Below are 19,481 nucleotides of genomic sequence, written 5' to 3'. Positions count from 1 at the left end.
CCGGTTAAAGAAGAACCTCTACCTATACTATAGAGTTAAGTGGGTCAGATATACGGAACACTCTAACGAGCCTACCTGTTACCTAGCTAACGCTTCTAAGCTAGTAAGAAACTTCTACCGTCGCTACCTAGATAAACCTAGACCCGATAAACGTTTTATAGGAGTTTTAACCTAAGAGAGGGAATACTGTTACGGCGCTTACCTATAAGTAAGCGTTATAACGGCTAGGGTAGCCTACGTAGTGTTATTATAAGAGTTGTAGTAGCTACGGGCTAGTTATAGAAGGCTAAACGAACGCTTTAAGTGCCCCGGCCGCCTAGGTGACCCTAATAGGGTTACGTAAGTTATAGAACCGAGGTTCTACTAGGGAATAGTTATATAGCCTATACTACCTCTATGTTTATAGCTCTTCGAGCTACGTGTTATTATTAAACCTACCTGTTAGTTTTACTGCCTAACTGTAGATAGCCTGTTAAATACTACTGTACTCTATATAGCTGCTCCTTCCACTATACACCTAACCTGCCCCCGTAACATTATAGCTTCTCCGTATTACCTAACTTCCTCTTACTATATCTATTACCCTAACTGCTATATTATAATACTAGGAATATAAGACCTCGAGATATACTATATACTAGATTATATACGTAGAAGCTAGACGGAGCCCCCTTAGGTCTCTATATAGTAATAGTATATAACGTATTATTAGCGGAAGAAGCGTCGATACTTACCTAGTATAGGATAGGGCACTCCCGACTAAAGAGTAACTTATACCGGATAAAGCTAGTAGACTTAGTAGAGTACGAATACGGAGCTACGCGAGAAACTATTAAGTACGTTATATAACGAATGCCCCCTCCTACGTAAAGATTGTTAAATTATAATCGAGGTAGTAGAGTATAGGTAGAGGGACCTTTCTTATATACTTAGGGGTTAGAATCCTTAGAAAGATCTAAGAACTAGGTAACTAGTCGATAGGCTAAAAGAGAAATAGAAGGCGAACCTCCTAGCGGTAAAGGTAGTCCTCTACTTCCTTTATAAGTCTAGCAGGTTTACGTAGTAGACGAGAGTAGTAGAGTAAGAGGAAGCTAGAATAGAATAAGGATAGATAAGGATAAAGAAGGAAGAACTAATAGGAGACGGCTTATAGGTTTACTATAGAACTAAGTAGCCTAATTAATTAAAATAAACAAATAAATAAATATAGAGGTAAGTACTTCCGAATAGCTAGATAAGTATATCTCGGTCCTTCTTATTCGCCTTCGAGTAAGAAACTAGATAAGCTACGGTATTAACTAGGCCTAGCCCTATAATACATTTCGTATATTAAATTTTTTAGAGGAGTTTCTTACCTACTTTTCCTTATCTTATATGTATACTATAGTTTAAGGGCAGAATAGCTATATAGAAGTAAATGGCATTATTCCTAACCCTAATAAACTAGGCCTACTAGGAATAGTTACTAAACTACTAATATACCTTACGAAAGTAGACTACCTATTGTTTTGTTACTCTATAGGATTTAGGAATTTAGGAGCGTGTTGCTTATATAGAAGTGTATCGAAATGTTACTAGCCCTGCGTAAAGCATCTAAATAACATATAGCTTGCAAATCGGCCTAAGCGTAAAGTCTTCTAACCTACTTTATACTCCGCTGTTAGGAATCTGCAACGACGGATCCTGCAATCCAGGACTTTTCTCCTGCCCATGCAATTCTCTAACGGCACGTAGCTCATACACTGTATTGTTGCGGAACGTGTGGAAAATTACGCCATCATAGGAGATAGTAAGATCACGCGTTGGGAGGACGGTACGGCTACCGTCCTCTAGAAGGAATTCGCGGCGGAGGTGAGGGGGAAAGAAGTCAGCTGCATCAGATTTGTGAAGAACCCATTTGTCGTCCTGAGTAGAGTTGATGTCTGTGAATCGAGTCAGCTTCAATTCAGGAGAAGACAAGTATGATATGTTCCCACCTCTGCATGCGAGCTGGAATTGTCCGCCAACGAATGTGTATTCAAATTCATCATTTGCACCACCTCCATCTTGACAAAACGGACTATACAATAGTTAGGGAGACTGTGTAGGACGGAGGGCCATGATGCAATCTTACGTCTGACCCGAGTTGGGGTTTCCGAATGTGATCATGAAAGAGCAAGGCCGATATTTGCATCTACTGTTCAGGAATCCGTTCAGAGCGTTCCCTTCTGCCGTGTTCTCGACTCCTTCAGTGCATCGAAGGATTGCTCCAGTACCACCTTCTGTGACAGATGCGAAAGGATACTCGTCACAGCTGTTCTCATCTGCGTTTGGCTTCGCCATCTTGTTCTTGTTACATGGATTGCGGCTTCCCCCCGTCCTCGGATATAATGTACATTAGCGCATGAATTGCTACATATTGTCGCTAAGTAGAGGCGCTAAACCCTGTGTTCTAGCATTACTAGAAGATGGTATGATCCTGTTTTACTAGCGAAGCCCTAGAAAGTCACCAGACACAAGTCTTTGCGTAACCACTATAAGCAGTCTGTGTGTTGGTGTTCGATCAGCCAGGAACGTTAATCGAGCGATCGGCCTCTCTGTGTTATTGAGCGTGACCGTTAACAAGTGACGTACGTTGCGCCGCTCATTTGTCCGAATTGTAGCCCTTCCGAACTTCTAGGCATTAAAGCCGCGGAACCCTCCACATTTCTACCAGTGACGGTTTTGACTACATATCTTCCAACTCTGAGAATCCAGGATGGGAACCATTTCGTTTCCTATTGTGTGCGCAGCCTCCTTAACTATAGATGTTTGTACCCTCCCGCTGCAACCAAGCCTAGAATTAGCCCTGACTCATGTCGCAGATTATGAATCGTCTTCTGACAGATAGCGACATCGTCGAGGAAGACACTTGGGATTTCGTATTTGTTGACAGCATCGACCACTGTTACGACCAACCATCAGCGGTTCCAGTAGAGACTCCAAGCAACCCAGACTCGCCTTTCATCTCGAAGACCCCCTATGAGTGTAGCCAGTTGCTCTTGAAGCTTCGCGAGGACACCGAGTCGGAAATCATCCCTCACTACTTTATAATTATGGACGAGAGATCACTACAGGACGATACTGTACTGCTCGTGACTGCGGGGTTAGATGAGCCGGTAAACACAGTTCGGGCTACTTTCGGAGCGTCCGCTCAAGCAATCGTGCTATATCTTACGGGACATCGGGGTATCGAAGAGGATATTGAAAGCGCTGCACAAGAAGAAGATGGTGTATACCACGGGCGGTAAACCTACTATGTATGATATACTTGTCGTAACGATGCCTTAGGCAAGACCATCAGAGTCGTTCGACTAGGATTACGCAGAAAGCAGCTTCCCTCTTTGATCTTGTGGCTCCGAACTTGAGGAAACATCATCATCGTCACTGTCATCAAGATGGATACATTCCCGCAACGTCTGATGATCACCAATGGCCATATCATCATCGCCATCGTTGTGATCATCTGGGCCGGCGACTATAACAGACTGATTGTCCTCGTCGTCCTCTTGCTTGATTTCATTCTTAACATTAATAGTCGACGATTTATGGAGCCAACTGACAATCTCACAATCTCACAATCACCGGCTTCGCCTCCTGTTGGAACCATCGCACACTGATCAGGTCTTTAAGGCAACAAATCAGCCATGGACTCGGAGTTAGCCAAGCCTTGCAAGTTTTTCCAACCGAAACACGGTCAAGTCAGTATGGATACGGGTTAGATTGTCGGACTCAATTCACTGAAGCCTCCCCGACGAAGAATCGACAGCAGTAGCAAAGAGGACATCTGGTATACCAAGCTCAATAGCCTTCTTACCCACCAGCTTAGATATTTCACGAAGGTCTTAGGCGGTCTTGGTCTTGAATTTGAGTGACTCGAAGCATCTAACAACCCGATTCTCCATTCACCACGCATCGCTCCAGGAAACTCTGTACGCGGACCGCAGATATCGGAGGTGATCGTCAGTCTATCTCTAGAGCATCAGGGACAAGGCGTAGTCCTCTCGTTACTACGCTCGGCGGTATGGTTACTAGTCATCCCATATTGGTTGGAACAGGTGTTAGAGCGTGCTCCAAACCTTAAGAGCCTCGAAATCTCTGTCGCGGAATCCTAGGATACGATACCCACTGCAGACACGCTTTACCCTAGACTGAAGAAGCTTAACATTCAGAGGTTGAAATTGCGCTCGCGCACGATACATACGATCCCAGCGAATTCTAAGCAGAGTCTAACTAGTATCTCCTTTGTTATAGTGACGCTGGTTAGAAACTCGACATAGGCAGAGCTACTATCTGATATCGGAGATGGATTTGCTAACCTAACACACTTCTGCATCCAGTTTGTGAGACAAGGCGATACACCTTCAAGTGCCGTCACTTTTTTTAGCTTTAGCAAGGACGAAATGATGGAACAGTATATGCCAGGGCTCGAGCTGGACGGAAGAGGCCCTCCAGGTAACAGAAGACTTACTCGGATCATATACCATAGGCGGGACGCTGGACTGGTCCTAAAAAATCTGGCCCTTTATACTATTTTAATAACGGTCTAATAACAGCTTGAGCCCTAGACTAAATTTTTGCTTTTACTATAGATATAGCCTACCTAGTTTAGTAGCTTTATACCCTAATGTCTTTAATTTGCAAATTAGAAGAAGCACTTATTACAGTTGTTTGCAATTAACGCGCAAAAGGTAAAAAGAGTGCTATAAAATGTTTTTTAAAGACACGACACATCATCGTCGCGGGTTTTGAAAAGCTAGGGGCTATATATAAGGGCCATTACAAAATTCGGGGCCCTAATAGGCCTACACATAACGGCCGTGTATAACGCACTAACAGGCGCAGAAGCTTCGATCCTATCTTAGTGCCGAACAGGGCACTCCCGGTTACGTAGCAATCTACATCGGATAAAAATGTCTAATACGGCGGGATCCAAATGTAGAGCTATACGAGAAACCATTAATCACGTAATCTACGGTTGCCCTCTCCTCCGAGAAGACTAGCAGGCTACTATAGAGGTAATAGGACATAGGTGGAGAGACCTATTTTATATACTCGGAGGGTAGAACCCCTAGAAAGATCCGAAGACTGGGTAACTAGTCGACGGGGCGAAGGAAAAATAGAAAGGCGAACCTCCTAGCAGTAAAGGTAGTCCTCTACTTCCTTTATAAGACGGGCAGGTTTATATAGCAGACAAAAGAAGCTAAGTAAGGGGAAGCTAGAATAGAATAAGGATAGATAGGGACAAAGAAGGAAGAACCGATAGGAGACGGCTTATAGGTTTACCGTAGAACTAAGTAGCCTAATTAATTGAATCAATCAATCAATCAATCAATTAATTATAGAGGTGAGTAAAGTGCTAAACTTTCTTAAGACCTATAGGTAATTCATTCTCGATCTTTGTTTCCTCGTTTGTATCGAAAATAGCACTTACGAGACATCCTAGCTAGAAAAGGCCTAAGAAGAAGCTCGCAATAACAAAAACGACTTTTATCTCTTCTAGAGGACTAACAATGCAAAGTGTCACTGCTACGCAAGTTAATACCGATAGAGTACCGATTGCAATCCCTGCAAGCAATAGTTAGCATTTTTGTCCATCCTAGCAAAACTAGGATTATTAGCTTACATATTCCTTTCAACTTGCCTTTTTTCTTTTGTGTAAGAATGAATAACTTCGCTTCCTTGTAAACCATCCATGCATCTTCGAGACCGAATATTTCAGCATAGAGCGCAGGCGTATAGCTCATCAATTCGCGCCCAGTCCCCAGGGTCCATTTTGAGGCGATTCGTCTTGCATGGTCGTGGTGCAATCCTCGATTCTGTACGAGTAGCTGCATAAGAAAGCTGCGAACTTCATCTGGGGTTGCTTTCTCATTCGGGGCAGTAAGATCGGCTGGTGGAGTGATTGTGAGGTCGGAGTAGAGCGGGAGACCTTCGATGTTTGGGTCACCATTAATGGACGACCTTGAGCTAGAGAATGATGATCTGCCCATATTTATGAGATTCAATGCGACGACAGTGCTTAATTCGACAGCTCTATATGTTGGTGATGGAAAGTGGACAAACAGAAGGACAGGCGGGGCTCACATAGGGATAAAAAGGCAACATCCCCGGCCGGGTCGGGAAAGTTTCGAACCTTGTTGGAAGTCCCACTTGCAGGACATATTGTGAGTCCAACCTTGAGACGCGGCGCGCTGTGGCTAGATCTTACGTTGATTAGCTCTGTATCCCGCGGGAGTTCGTAAAGCTGTGTCATGAAGGATTTAGACCACAAAGCTTGATTTGACGACACCTGGAATATGATGAAGCTAACGGCTTAGGGTTTTTTACCTGCAGCAACCATAGCTCGTCAAACACGGCATGCTTTTCTATCGGTAGGAAGCTGTGACTGGAGATGGAGTCTATCGCTCCTTCCACCGATGCTTACCCATGCGGCGATAGCGATAGACTGCTCAACGACATTGATCGAAGACTGATGCTTATCGATAACCCAATAGAACAGACACATGTATATTCACTTTTCCTCCCACAAAACTGCGCAGAGAGAGAAAAACATCGGTATCAGTGTGCGCGGAACCGCGTGGATCATCTCCTTATTTTCCCAAGCGTTACTCTCTGAACCCTTCAAATACCTTGGATTACACCAGTAATCCTGAAACTTGTAGATAGCCGACAAGCGAACGTGACGGCTTGACTACCCTGCTCTTTCGTACATTTATGGACATTGTTCCACGCTCGAGCAACCACTGAACAAAAACCACTTCGCTTCACTTATCAACCTTTATATAGCAAGGTAGAAAAGGACCTCCTACATCCCAGCTTGGTAAGACCAACTCAGTGAGTTTGGCGGAGTGGGAGATTCCCCTGACCACCGGGCAGCCGTATAATACCAACCTCCAAGGAGGATTAACCAAGTACTGCTGTGCGAAGCCGAGAGAAGTAGCTTCGGCTACTCTTTGTTTACGCTATGGAGGTGGTGGGTTCGATTCTCACGAGTGGTTGTTTTGATTTTGCTTTTTGATGTTTGGATATTCCAGATGCCTTCCTTTGATCTGACTGGCTTTTCTCTTTTTACAGTATATGCTTCTCGCATGTTCAGCAGTGCAATGATCACTAATCCTTTGAAACTATCATTTCAGTTTCATCTGTATTCAGAACTGATCGTTTCTGGGGGTTGGAGAGGGAGAAAAGCCAATTGCGGTGTACAGAGTCGAAGCGTGGTGCGAAGAGTCTGGGTAAGAACATCTTGAACAAGATTACAAGATGATTTCGAGTTTGTGCAGATGGATCTGAAGTTTCTATGAATGAGTGATGATTGTACTACTACTCTTTCATCCGACAGAAATCCCGCTGATGTAGTCTTAAGTCCTGAAATAGTCTATGCCAAGATCTTCCACTATGGGACATATCGGCGAGACAAGGGAAAGGGGATTAGAAGGAGGGAAATGATGTGGGGTAATTAGGGAGTAGGGTGGTAGAACCAAAAGACAGAGAAACCACATCTATAAATGGCTCTGGAAACGCTTTTGATGTTTGTTGTTTCAGTCGAGCCCCTGCATACGCGCTTCCTGGCTCCCATCAACCTCTTGAACCTCCAAACCTCCAAACCTCAACGATGAATTCTCTTGTTGATCAGAAAAATGGCTCAAACTTTAGCCTCCATCGGTATCTACGTTGCTCATGGAGCAAGTGGCATTATTGAGCGAGATGGAGAGACAGTTCTCAAACGACCATTTCCAAACAATGATTCTTCGCGTCAAGAGGTTGAGATCGAAACACGCACTTATTAGCATCTGGGTCTACACCACTGTATTGTACGCATGCTATCCTGGGATTACGAGCAAGATATTCTGAAACTCGAGTACATGAGGAATGGCAACCTGAAGTCATACCTGGATTCTAATTACTGTTCGGTCGAGAACAAGATCCGCTGGGTCAAGCAGGCAGCGGACGCATTCCAGGTAATCCTTCTCTCCCACGGAGCTAATTGAACGAGGAAACCCAGGTTTGTACTGTGCTAAAGGAATTCCGAGCCAGTTTCTTCACAGCAAAAGTGTGATACATTGCGATATCAAGCCCGATAATTTCCTCCTCGACGAAGACTTGCACCTCAAGATCTCCGATTTCGCCGGTTCTTCTCTAAGCGGCTCAAGAGCTCTTGTCTGTGGCTCTTCTCGATTCTTGCGACCCACAATGCCCGGAACTCCATGTGAGGCTCAAGATGATATTTTCGGCCTCGGTTCGACAATATACACAATCATCACTGGAACAGGGCCCTTTGGGGAGTTGGAGAGCGCTGAAGTCGAAGCCCGATTTTGGGCTGCAGAGTTTCCAGATACGAGCGATGTTTTGTTTGGTGATGTGATCAGGTCTTGTTGGAGTGGGCGAGCTTCTATAGAGCAAGTCTGCAGCTATATCGAGACGAGCGTACGGCAGATGCGAGAGTCTGAACAGCTTTGAAGCATCTTTGAAGAAATTTCGAGGTTGTCTTTACGCTTATACAGGGCTTGTCTTAAAGGCGTCAAGTATGTGATTAGCGGATGGACTTGAACAACCCACTAAGCTACGGATAGATGCCAGTAATTAATCTTGGACAGGCCAACCGGTCGCTTTCTCTCTTTGTGCTGCATTAGTGTCTCGCTGCTCTACTGTAGTCGACTCATGTCCTCGGGAACCTGGGCGAAATGGCTCGCACGCAGCCAACTCTTGACTGCTAACAAGCTATGAGTCGTGGTTCAACCCAGAAGCCCAACAAGATCAAGAAAGTGAGACTCCAGATCAACAAACAAAATTCTTAGCGCCGCACTTCCGAATTCTTGATCTGTGTTTCGTAGCCCATCATGTCACGATCTTCGCCCACAGAGACTTTCATGTTTGGGAGTGATTCACAGACCTCTCAATCTCCATAGACATCGTGCCAATCCTGGCTCTCCTCCTGTTGTTTCCGCCCGTCTCGGTGACAGCCAAAGCCACCGAAAGCAATCAGATCAACCACTCTCTCCTTCCTTACCGCTTCTGCAAAGATAGATTCGCAGGTACTTCATGAGAATCCAGCAATGATACTCTCCGCAATGTCGAGACTATTCACAGAACCTCAAGTCTCTTGCTCTCACTTGCCTCTTCTGAACCTGCAAGAGATTGCGTAGATGTTCCAGGACAACTATATCGTTCTCTTGCGACACGGAAAGCGTTTTGGCAGTTTATCTAGGAATTTCGTTTGGACTAATCGATACTTGTCATGAAAACCAGCCTTTCTTCGAACGAATGATGACCTTCCGCGTGACTATCCTACAATATACATCTCAACGTCAGCTTGGTACGGAAAACAGTGAAAATGTGTCTAAACAGAGAGTTGCTCGTTAAATCTCGAGGCTTGCCAGGCTAGAAGTAGTCGGCTGTAGAAAGGCATAGATCCATCATGGCGTATGAGAGTCTTCTGTTGAGCCGGATCACTGAGACTGTTTCCTTGCTTTACTTATGCCATCTTGGTTCCTGTCATGAAATTACAACAAGAGGGACACCCAGGCTGTGAGTGGCAAGAATTGCACAAATCATCTTCATGAGCAAAAAATCGCTATATTTACAAAAGTCTTGGTAGATCATTCATCCCACCCAATGTCTTGAAAGCGAAGAGAAAAGATCCACTTTAGATTGTTTTCTCACCAACGCCACTCTCTTGCGGAGAATTCTACCCTTTACCTCCATGCGGCAACTTGTTCAACAACTTCTGCCCTCCCAGCAAAAGCCTTGACTTGAATCCTTCCTCATCAGTCCCATCCCCTCCATTCGCATTCCCGTTCCTCTCCTTATCAGCCTCTTTACTATGATTACTTGAACTCGTGCCCGGTCTCAAGCGTCCAAAGAGTCCTTTCTTTTCACTCCCTTCCCCGATACTCGTACTTCTTACTCTTCCACTTTCATCACTATGTCTAGAGGTTTGAAGGCTTGAAGCTTGTGTGCCTACTCGACTCAGATTAGAGTATCCCGTCTGCGGCCGTCTAGAACTCGGTCCCTCGGTTTCCAAGGAAAGAGTGAGAGAGGGCGTTATACTCTTCGTCCTTGTGGCAAAAAGACTCGATGGAGAATTATGATCGTCGAACACCGAGGGTCGGCCAGAAGTAAACGATGGTCTAGCAGGTACATCGCCATTCTCCTCTGCCTCATCTTCTTCTTCCACAATAGATGCCGTGGTTTGCGGTGTACTGGGATCGGATTTATCTTCGCCATTGGAATGCACATGCATAGTTGTCAGATGCGCAATTTCGCGAAGCTTACTCGTAGCAGCTTGTCGAGAAGGTCGATGATTGTGAAATTTATTTCCTACAATGGCGCCGGCATGAGAAATCAGTGCTTTGATCAGATCCTTCTTCATTTGGAGGGCCAAGTCCAGATTGCTCCAGGTTTTGTTGCGGTATTCGAGGGTGGGCATGCGGAAAACCAGGTCGTGCACATCTTCGAGGTTTCTGCGACCTTGGCCTTTGTATGAGAGACATAGAACGACGGAGTGAACTTTGAAGAAAGACAGAGTCATGTAGTTTGAGGCACGAGAAAGCATGAGAGACAAGTCATCAGAGGCTTGTTTGTCATCCTTGTCTGATTTTCCGCTCTTCTTGTTGGAAGGCTTCTTCTTGGACATTTCGCTTTCGGCAAGGGAGTTTGTCTCCGAAGAGCGTTGAGAAGGTGTGCGGCTGACAAGACTGAGGTTTGATGCCGTATTGCCGTTTTGCTTCTTGTTGTTCTTGTCGGAATTGCTGAATGGGTTCCAAGAGTGAAGACTATGTGAGGACGAACTTGGTTGACTGATTCCAAGGCCTTTGCTCTTGCCGCCTTTTATGGGCACTTTTCCTTCGGGGAGCTTGAGGGTCGGTTGGAGCCTGTGCTCGAGCTCACCAGCACCAGTGCCCACGCCTTGATGCACTGATCCGCTTGTTGTGCTTTCATCCAGGGCAGCTAACTTCTTGTCGTCGGAGTCTTCCTCGTCATCCTCAGGTACAGCCATATTACGGACCATGAAAGGGGAGAAACCGCCGCCCTCGAAAGCATTGCCACCAACACCAGGAAATAGGTATTCGAAAAGTCGCTTGGCAATCTCGCGTTCCAGTTGGACACGCAGAGGCATGACGTTGACTTCAAAGTAGTCCACGACTGGGATACCAGCAATCGCTTCGAGCATCAACCACTGTACACGCAGCATCTTCATATCTTTCTGCTTGTGGAAACCACGAGCAGGATCGATGTATGGGGCGATGATCTCAGGATATACGGCGTTTGGTAACAAATTGAAGCCATTAATCCTGCCAATCTCCACACAATTGTAGTTTGAGCCGTCGTTATTGTCAGTTCGATCGAAAAGGCCATCCTTGATTTGGAACTCCAGCAGAGATTCATTTTCGCCACGGATAAGATGCCAAGCAATCTCCTTTGAAGAGATCAACCACCTCAAGAGGCCAGGAGACTCGTCTTGACCACGATCCTCATTTCTTCGCTGAGAAGTGGTGATTGCCTTCATCATGAAGAAAAGCTCATCCTCACAGGCAGCAAGATCTGCATCAAGAGCGATTCTATCCTTCCAGCCCTGACGATCCAGGAGTTTCTCGTTGACTTGGAAGTGCATCTTGATGTCTTCAAGCTGACGGATACGAGCTTGTAACATTTCAACCATCTCAGGCGCGCCTCTCAGATCACTAAAGTCAGATGCCAGCATAATCTTCTCCAACCTTTCACTACGCGTCTTCTCCAGTGGCTCGCTGTAGAGCAGTAAATCCAGAACAATGATGTACATGGCAAAGTATTGGTTGGAGTCGCAGATGGCTCGGAAGTGAGGGAACTCGATGTAGACATGATCCATACGAGTGTCTGACGAGTCTGGGTTGTTGTCCTTGTTACCATCACCCCCACTAACATCGTCGTTGTACTTCAGACGCAAGTTGTTGTATTTGTCGTAGCGCAAGCTTGCCGAAGTACGGTGTACGACTCTCGAGAAACCGTAGGGGTTGACCTGGAACTCGAACATGACTTCCAAAGGTACCCATGGAGGCCAGTACTCACCAGCCTTACCACCGTAGCGATTGCCAGAGTACATGTGTAGGTATTCTGTCGAAAAGGTCTTCGTGCTGGCAACAAAGACTTGCATACTGTCCATAGCAGCAGAGAATCTTGTCTGCACCAAACCACTGATCTCATCGAGAACTCTTTCTTTGTCCATGATTTGAACAACCTTGAGTTGCATACCTTTTGCGGCAACAAGCATGACAGATTTGGGGTTCTTCTCACTTTGCAGTTGGATCTGCGGAGCGATCAGACGGAAGTGGTAAGTGTTCTGTGGTGTATACTCGGTCGAGAGACCTTCACCACTTCCTTCCTTGCCAGCTGTTTCAGTGCACTCTTGCTTCTCGGGGTCATCTGCGTTGACGAATTGTCTTCCGTCATTGAGAAGCTGGTCAATTCTATCTTGCACAGCCATCTCATCCTCAGGATCAGGCGACGTGGGTAGGAAGGTCGTATCATTGCTGACTGTACTGTTGTTCCGGTCTACTGGCGCTTGTGGACCAGACTTCTTCTGCTCGTCGAGGATGTCAAGAATGAATTTGACAGCTCTTCGAGACATGTAGTAGACGAAACCACGTCTCTGACTGACTTGATGAATGTAGCGTAGAATGATGTTTCTCAAAGAGTTGTTCCACTTGATCTGGGCATTGTGAACAACGAATCTGTTGTTGAAGTCGCTGGTGTAATCGGCGAGCGGGCTGTCTTCCTTAGGTTGGTTATCCCGTTCAGAGTCTCGGTCGGGTAGATCATCTGTCTCCATGTGCTCGCCAATAGACGGGTCCTCTTGCTGCAGCTTCTCCACAAGCACACCAAGAAGTTTGCACAAGAACTCGTGCTTCTTCTGCAACGCTTCGGTGTGGTTCTTCAAGGCACGCAAGCGCTCATTCGGCTGTTCGTCACCTTCTTGAGTCTTGACACATTTGACCTCTTGCTCTCCGACAGCACGTTCGTTGTTAGCCATCTGCTCCTCTATGCGATGGATGCGTGATTCGATCAGATCTGCTTGCACTCTGCGAGGGTCATTTCGTCTTGACATCACACAGAAGTGAGTATGCTCGTCTCCGAAGATACTGGATCTTGTTGTGTCTCCAGAGACCGAATCGCCATGATCAGTCTGTCTGAAGTATGTGAAACGAGGTGCGAATCCTAGGGGAAGGATCTTTGTTGCAGGATTCGTCTCTGACGGCAGGATCCAGTCGAGCTCGACGAAATCGTCCATGTCGATCCATGTCAAATCATTGTCAGGGATGGTAAACTTGGACATGTCAACATTAGTGATGTTGCTAGTCTGATAGCTTGCCAAAGTGGCCTCATCGGCCCTATCAAGCTCCGTGGCGCTCGTTCCTTTGATCGATGCGGAGATGGCTCTAATGTCGGCTGAGATGAAGTCAAGTTGGCACTGGTTGATCTTCATAGCTGTTGTTCGTTTTGCCTTCTTCTCGGCAGTTGCTGGAATCTCAAATGTTTCCCTACGTTGATGAAGATCCAACATGAAGCTATCAAGTTTCATCTTCAGACCGGTAGCTGAGACGACATCGTTTTGATAATCCTCAGCATCCTTGTGCTTGTAGATATGACTGATGAAGAGAGGAGAGAAGAGAAGATTATACTTGATCGTGCCAAGGTGACGGCCGAACTTTTTGCTGGACTTCTCCATGCTTCCCCAAAGTGGTCCCTGACGAACAGGCAGTGACATGACTCCAGAGAAGAGCGACCACCAATTGTAGAAGTGTGTAAAAAATCGAGGGGTGAGATGAACAGAGTTGTAGTTCTTTGATGGCTGCAGGTTGGCAACATTCCAGTCTCGATCCTGCGGCGCAGAAATGGCGATAGAACCGTGGATCCAATGACTTCTGAAAGTCTTGAAAGCATCGTACGTCTCACCAGGTGGTGCTTTAGCATGATCTGGATGTCTAAGTTTAACCCTGTAATGAGGGCAGAAGTCGAAGCTCCTCTTGTCACCCTCAACCTCACGTTCAAAGGTCAATCCAGCCATCCATTGCACATTGCCAGATAGCTTCATGACAACCTTCTTGAAGGCAGCGGTAGCCTTGTTGCTGTTGACGCTGCTTGATCCACTGTGTGATGACTCCGTCTCCTGTTCATGCAGTTGTCGCGCGTAGTAGTTGTAATCAGGTATGGCCATGACATAATCACCACTGTCCACTGTCATGAACTTACGAGGGTCGTCGTCTTGCGCAATTCTCCAGCGAACCTTGTTTCTCCAGACCATGACGAAACCGGCTCCTAGACCGGTTACAACATAGGGATCGCGCGACCCCTTGAGGCAGAGATGCACATCACCGTCCCCTTTCCAGTTGATATCAAGTCTTGAATGGAAAGAAAGTCTGATCTTGTCCCAGAAGCCGACTCTATCAGACGGATCCATGGGCGGCTTTGTGAAGTTTTCAATGACTTGCATCATATCTTGAATAGCTGGCTGATACGAAGTTCCCCATGTGAATCTTGTAGGAGAGCTTGTATTGATATCGAATTTCATGTCGGAGTATGTCTTGACGGCTGAGATTGTTCTGCGTACGTCCACGGAGAAGTTCTTCTCGGTGTCGTCTTTGCCGAACTTTTCTTTAGGCACCACGACAACATTGATATGGCGCTGAGACTCCTCTCCTTGGAACTCTTCCGCAATGACAAAGTCTGTGCTGAGAGAAAGACTAGCAAGGCGAGGTGATTGACCAGGGCGAATGGCTGGTACATGCATGAGAGGCAGAGGATAGTCTCTGAGCATGACTCTTGCCTCGCCCATAGTGACTTTCAAACTCATCGGCACAAGTAAGCCGTACTTCATATCCATAGGCATGCCTTTACCGATGTCGTGGAGGAATTGAGGATACTGATCGAGTGCGAAAGAAGGCTTGTCAATGATCACGCCAACATCGCTGATCACAGTGGCCATCAGTGCGGGTCTTTGTGGTATGGCCATCACGTTTTCGGCCTGTTCAGATTCATCTGGCAAGTCATTCATACCCCACAGAATACCACGCAAGTCCCTGATCGCATTGCTTTGAGTGTTCAAAGCTCGGTCGATACGTTTCTTCCAGCTCTGGGCATTGAACTCTTGCAGCTTGGCGTGTGCTTTCTCCATGGTACGAACGTTCGCGCCACGGAAGTCAGCCTTGCCTTCAGGGTCGTATCGAATTTTGCGATCACGACCTCTGCCACGACGCTTCTCTGGAGATGACTCTTCATCCTCCTCTCGTAGAGTATGAATAGAGTGAGCACTCTTACTCCTCCTGTGATTTGATGTAGTGGGGCGGGAGAGACTGCGTCTACGAGATGGTGGAGCCTGCGCAGAAGCTGTACGCACGCGCGAACTTCCTCTCCGTTGCCGGTGCGACTCTTGGTGTTTGACCTTGAGTCTGAACGCTTCTTCACGTGCCAATCGCTGCTGTTGTTCGACAAGACCAGCTCGGTAGATTGTTCCAAGCTTCCACTCGAATCCGCTGTCCTCGATTTCGAAGAGTAGTAGTTGTGCGCGAATAGAAACTCTCGGCACCTTCTTCGGGCCTTCGGGGTGCTTTTCCAGGATGTACTCGTTCGTTCCGGTGCTGAAGTGATGGTGCAATTGCTCGCAAGTCTTGACAGTATTGACGATGTTGTCAAATATAGCATGCAAGACTAGGCCGTGCGGTACGCCAATGCGTATAACGTCTGTCGTCAGGTCGAAAGACTTTGCAATCTCCGTCTTCTGACCGATCTTGTTCTTGACGTCGCGAAGATCGAAGCGAAGGTTCTTGACACTGACAATACGACTCCAGACTTGTTTCATGTTGGGAGTACCGGCAAGCAGTCGTAAAACCTTCAGGCGAGCAAATGGAGTAGCCCATCTATGGCGGCCGCAATCAGCGCCGAAGATTTGCAACATCAACGGAGGGTCTGAAGGCATGTCTGCCTTGATTTGGATGAGGTTTGCTTTGAAGTCAATCGTGGTAACTTCGCTCATCAAAATTTGATCATATTGTGAATGATCTCGTGTCTTGGGGGTCGAGCTTGGACGATGCTTCTTACGATCCTCGTCATCGGGGTGAGGTAGTGCCAGGAACATTCTTCTGAATGTCAAGACAGCTACTCCAATAGAAAAATGCTTGTAAAGCGAGTACTTCAGTTGCAGACTTTTAGCATGCGAGTTGATGTGGAAGAGTGGTCCTTGTAGGTCACTTGATGTCGAGAAGGCGACCTCGAATTTGGGTAGCGTGACGAAAGGATCGGCAGGTGAATCTTCGACGGCATCTATAATGTGTCCCTCCAGGCCTTGTATGTGTAAGGCCAATCTGCGCCCGTCTGTAGGAAGTGATTGCTTCTTCCTTGCTGCCTCTGGTGCTGCTGATCGATCATTCCGCTCGCGCGAGAAGGATCTGCTAAGTGATCTTCTCCGTGTCGCGGGAATGTAAACATCTTCACGGTGTGCTTTATATTCAGCTGACCATGACTCAAGCTGGAGAGCAAAGCCACGAGCATACTTCGAAACAGCCGTATCCACACCCGCTAGCTCGACGTTGAAATCAGCTCCTTGTATGCTCACATGTTGTAGCCAGTCAGGGACCTGGCGAAGGAAACTCGGCTTCTTGACCACTGTCGAACCGCTATTTGAGTCTGTTTCTCTACGAGCGGCCTTGACAATTTGACGGATGCCCTCAGAGATCTCCGTCCGAACTAAGAACACCGAGAACGTCTGGAATCTACCATAGACGTATACCGCTAGCTGTGGTAAGACGTTGACATCAACCTTGACTTCGATGGTCTCTGTCTGCAAAAGGTCATGTTTATGTCCGGCGTTCGTTTGGTAGTAAAGCTGGCTTGAGGTCTGTCTGTAATGCAAGTGAAGGCCATACTTGACTGCAGAGTCGGTCGAGGAGTGCTGGGAATCGATGTCTAGGGATAAGGTTGAAGTCGATGAGATGAGAAGATCGTACTCGACATCTCCAGTAAAACCAGGACTCAGTGGAGGTAAGGACACTCTAACGACGGGTTCCTGAACAGCAACTTTGATGATGGCTTTTGGCAGCAGGCGAGATAGGAAGCCACGACTCGTCAACAACGGCGCTTTTGACGACTTTTTGGATTCTTGTCGGACCTTCGCAATCGCTAACAAGAGAGGCAAGTGTTTCGGATCCAGATCGACAGACGGCGAAGTACACACAAGGTTTGCAAACAGCATGTTACTATTACGTTCTCCTGCGTTTGTGGTGTCTTCCGGTTTCTGTATCGTTTTTGACGGGAGAGTGGTTTTGACGGTAGCAGTGACCATAGGCACATATAGCATGCGCTCTGGGTGATCGTGGCCGTCATCGACACCAGCTGAGATAGATATGGCGGTAAGCAAAGCTTGATGAGCAACGTCAGATGGTGAGAAGTACATGCGATGTGCAGGACTTCTCGGATCGAGACGTAGAAGATCCAGGCCAAGCTCCTTCATAGCCATGTTGAAGTAGACATGCTGACCCGTCGCATGCAGAGACCTGATACGTCTCGACAGACCCAAGAAGCCAATGGCCAGTTGAAACTCCTGTATGCCATTAAGAACGGAACCAAGAAATTCTCTCGACTCGGCAACGGCTTCCATGAGCTTCTCCTCGCGGTTCTCTGTATCCTGAGGCTCTCCAAGCACATCGTTAATGGCAATCTTGGGAGCTCGCATGGAGTGCGAGTCTCTCGCGGCATGTTTGGCAAGACCACGAATTTCGTGCAGTCTCTTGCTTGCATCCAAGAGGTCGTCGTAGGGTATGTCCAGTCGGCCCAATTTCAATGCAATCGAAGCATCGCGTAGACCTTGCAAGTGTGGGTGCAGGAAGCCATGAATACTCAAAGACAGGCCATCCAAGACTTCTGAAGATTCCTTGCCTTCGGGAGTGAAGAGAATTGATCGTATGATGCTCTTCCACTCGGCAGGAGTTTGTGATGAAGCCTTCTGCTGGTCGTGCTGGAATAGGCGACTTCTATCAACCGTCTCTGGTCTCGTGTCCACAGCGACAGTAATACGCTCGATCGTAATTGTTCCCACCTCTTTGATGACGATGGTGCTGGACACGGCGACCAGATCGATCAGACATAGGTATCTTATTTTGGTGTGCAACTTCTTGATCTTGTCCTTGACATCCGTCAATTTCTTCCATTGCGAAGCACCGTTGTCGCGTGGTCGAGCGTTCTCCTCCGATTGTACGTTCTTGGTAGATTTTTCTAGGGCGCGAAAGTCGACAACGACCTGAGGCTCGGTCAAGTGGAGACTGACCCAGGTGGGTTGTGCAAAGGTGGGACGGTGTAGAGAAAGACCGATTCCTCTGACGTAAATTTTGATGCCGTCCTTGGGCGCAAAAGCGATGCGACGGAAGCCAGAGATGCCGATGCGCTGAATACTGACGCCAGTCAAGATACGGAGGAGGGCGAACAGAACGAAGGTTGACAGCCAGGCAAGTACCAGGACACCGCCGACAAAGGATAGGGTAGGCAGCGGCATGCTGAGCAAACTGAAGATTAAGTATTATAATGTTTTGGCGTAGAAAGTTGCTATCGCAGCACGCGATCAAGGTCCAGAGTCGCAAAGGGGGACGGAGATGGTCGAGCAGACTGTCGCATCTTCACCGCATGCCTATCAGTCCGGTACAAGGAGAGATATGCGGATCGCGTAGTAGAGTCCGGTATGAGTGCTGGTCGAAGGATTGGCAGCGGCTCCGAGAGCACGAGGGGTTGGCGTGGAGGAATACTCTTCATCAATTTGGCCGATTAGCTGGACGTCATACGCGAGTATTCGGAGGCTCAATTTGGGATCATCCGGGGTTGCCGATCGGGGCTATCGGTAACTTTTTCATCCTTCGTTATGTCCGCGACCGCGACAGCCTCCTTTGTCGCGAGACATTATACGCGTATGCACACGAGCACGAATAGCCACAGAGATTCTACAGCAGCTGGCAGCTCATCCTTTATCCAACCCCAGCGCCTTGCATCTGCACGTCAGGTAATTGTGACAGCTCTGGCAGGTACAATCTTGTTCCTATCTCCGGCTCGTGCGGAAGCTTGCAGCTGTTGAAGGCTTGAAGCTTTCAATGAAACTTACCGTGTGCGAGTATGACGGAAGACAGGGCAGAACAGGCAATCTTTGTGCTTCTGCGGAGCTCGGCGGCATCGCACGCTGTGGCACTGTGCTTAGAAGATGTAATCTATCAGATGCCGCTGAAATTGTGCTTTCATCGCGTTGTACTGAGCAAGATCGTGTTGGGAACATGGTCAGGCTTCAGATGCATTCAGACATGATGCCAAGATTTGACAGGGTCATGACCTCAACTACATCTGCGAACCTCGATGGCGACATTGTGGCCGACGACGAGGAGTTATCGTGGCTTTGATACATTGCTACAGGTCCTTATAATATTCTCCCTCACAGTTTGAATCCTTGTAGTCAT

General features: G+C 47.2%; 5 protein-coding genes across 5 annotated transcripts; 2 read left to right on the top strand and 3 right to left on the bottom strand.

Moving 5' to 3' along the window:
* Positions 1–1,647: 1,647 nt before the first annotated feature.
* On the bottom strand, positions 1,648–2,347 carry AUEXF2481DRAFT_83841 (uncharacterized protein; the record flags this gene model as incomplete). Its single annotated transcript, XM_013483661.1, has 3 exons — positions 2,114–2,347; positions 1,977–2,059; positions 1,648–1,922 (listed from the first exon to the last, which is right to left on the bottom strand). Exons 1-3 carry the CDS (start codon positions 2,320–2,322, stop codon positions 1,648–1,650), a joined length of 567 nt encoding a protein of 188 aa, XP_013339115.1. The 5' UTR covers positions 2,323–2,347.
* Positions 2,348–2,696: 349 nt separating this feature from the next.
* AUEXF2481DRAFT_44951 (uncharacterized protein) lies at positions 2,697–3,360 on the top strand. The gene is made up of 2 exons (XM_013483636.1): positions 2,697–2,788; positions 2,844–3,360. Exons 1-2 carry the CDS (start codon positions 2,738–2,740, stop codon positions 3,267–3,269), a joined length of 477 nt encoding a protein of 158 aa, XP_013339090.1. The 5' UTR covers positions 2,697–2,737; the 3' UTR covers positions 3,270–3,360.
* A 2,009-nt stretch (positions 3,361–5,369) lies between these two features.
* On the bottom strand, positions 5,370–6,210 carry AUEXF2481DRAFT_44950 (uncharacterized protein). The gene is made up of 3 exons (XM_013483635.1): positions 6,106–6,210; positions 5,645–6,003; positions 5,370–5,586 (listed from the first exon to the last, which is right to left on the bottom strand). Exons 1-3 carry the CDS (start codon positions 6,180–6,182, stop codon positions 5,465–5,467), a joined length of 558 nt encoding a protein of 185 aa, XP_013339089.1. The 5' UTR covers positions 6,183–6,210; the 3' UTR covers positions 5,370–5,464.
* Positions 6,211–7,658: 1,448 nt separating this feature from the next.
* Positions 7,659–8,478, top strand: AUEXF2481DRAFT_92852 (uncharacterized protein; the record flags this gene model as incomplete). Its single annotated transcript, XM_013483671.1, has 3 exons — positions 7,659–7,781; positions 7,809–7,979; positions 8,002–8,478. 3 exons carry the CDS (start codon positions 7,659–7,661, stop codon positions 8,476–8,478), a joined length of 771 nt encoding a protein of 256 aa, XP_013339125.1.
* A 1,469-nt stretch (positions 8,479–9,947) lies between these two features.
* On the bottom strand, positions 9,948–18,751 carry AUEXF2481DRAFT_83840 (uncharacterized protein; the record flags this gene model as incomplete). The annotated part of the gene is made up of 2 exons (XM_013483660.1): positions 10,119–18,751; positions 9,948–9,978 (listed from the first exon to the last, which is right to left on the bottom strand). Exons 1-2 carry the CDS (start codon positions 18,536–18,538, stop codon positions 9,948–9,950), a joined length of 8,451 nt encoding a protein of 2,816 aa, XP_013339114.1. The 5' UTR covers positions 18,539–18,751.
* Positions 18,752–19,481: the final 730 nt, after the last annotated feature.

The sequence above is a fragment of the Aureobasidium subglaciale genome, assembly GCF_000721755.1.
Source record: "Aureobasidium subglaciale EXF-2481 unplaced genomic scaffold scaffold_39, whole genome shotgun sequence".
NCBI classification, from domain to species: Eukaryota; Fungi; Ascomycota; class Dothideomycetes; order Dothideales; family Saccotheciaceae; genus Aureobasidium; species Aureobasidium subglaciale.
The sequence above is the reverse complement of the archived record's forward strand: the minus strand, read 5'-3'. Positions and strand labels throughout refer to the sequence as shown.

Excerpts from the sequence above, each read along its gene's own strand:
- AUEXF2481DRAFT_44951 (XM_013483636.1), top strand. The coding sequence starts at position 2,738 with ATGGGAACCATTTCGTTTCCTATTGTGTGCGCAGCCTCCTTAACTATA. Across the intron at positions 2,789-2,843 it reads CAGCCTCCTTAACTATAGAT|ATTATGAATCGTCTTCTGAC; the intron begins GTTTGTACCCTC and ends CTCATGTCGCAG.
- AUEXF2481DRAFT_44950 (XM_013483635.1), bottom strand. The coding sequence starts at position 6,182 with ATGTCCTGCAAGTGGGACTTCCAACAAGGTTCGAAACTTTCCCGACCC. Across the intron at positions 6,004-6,105 it reads TGTTGCCTTTTTATCCCTAT|ATCATCATTCTCTAGCTCAA; the intron begins GTGAGCCCCGCC and ends AAATATGGGCAG. Across the intron at positions 5,587-5,644 it reads AGGCAAGTTGAAAGGAATAT|GGATTGCAATCGGTACTCTA; the intron begins GTAAGCTAATAA and ends TATTGCTTGCAG.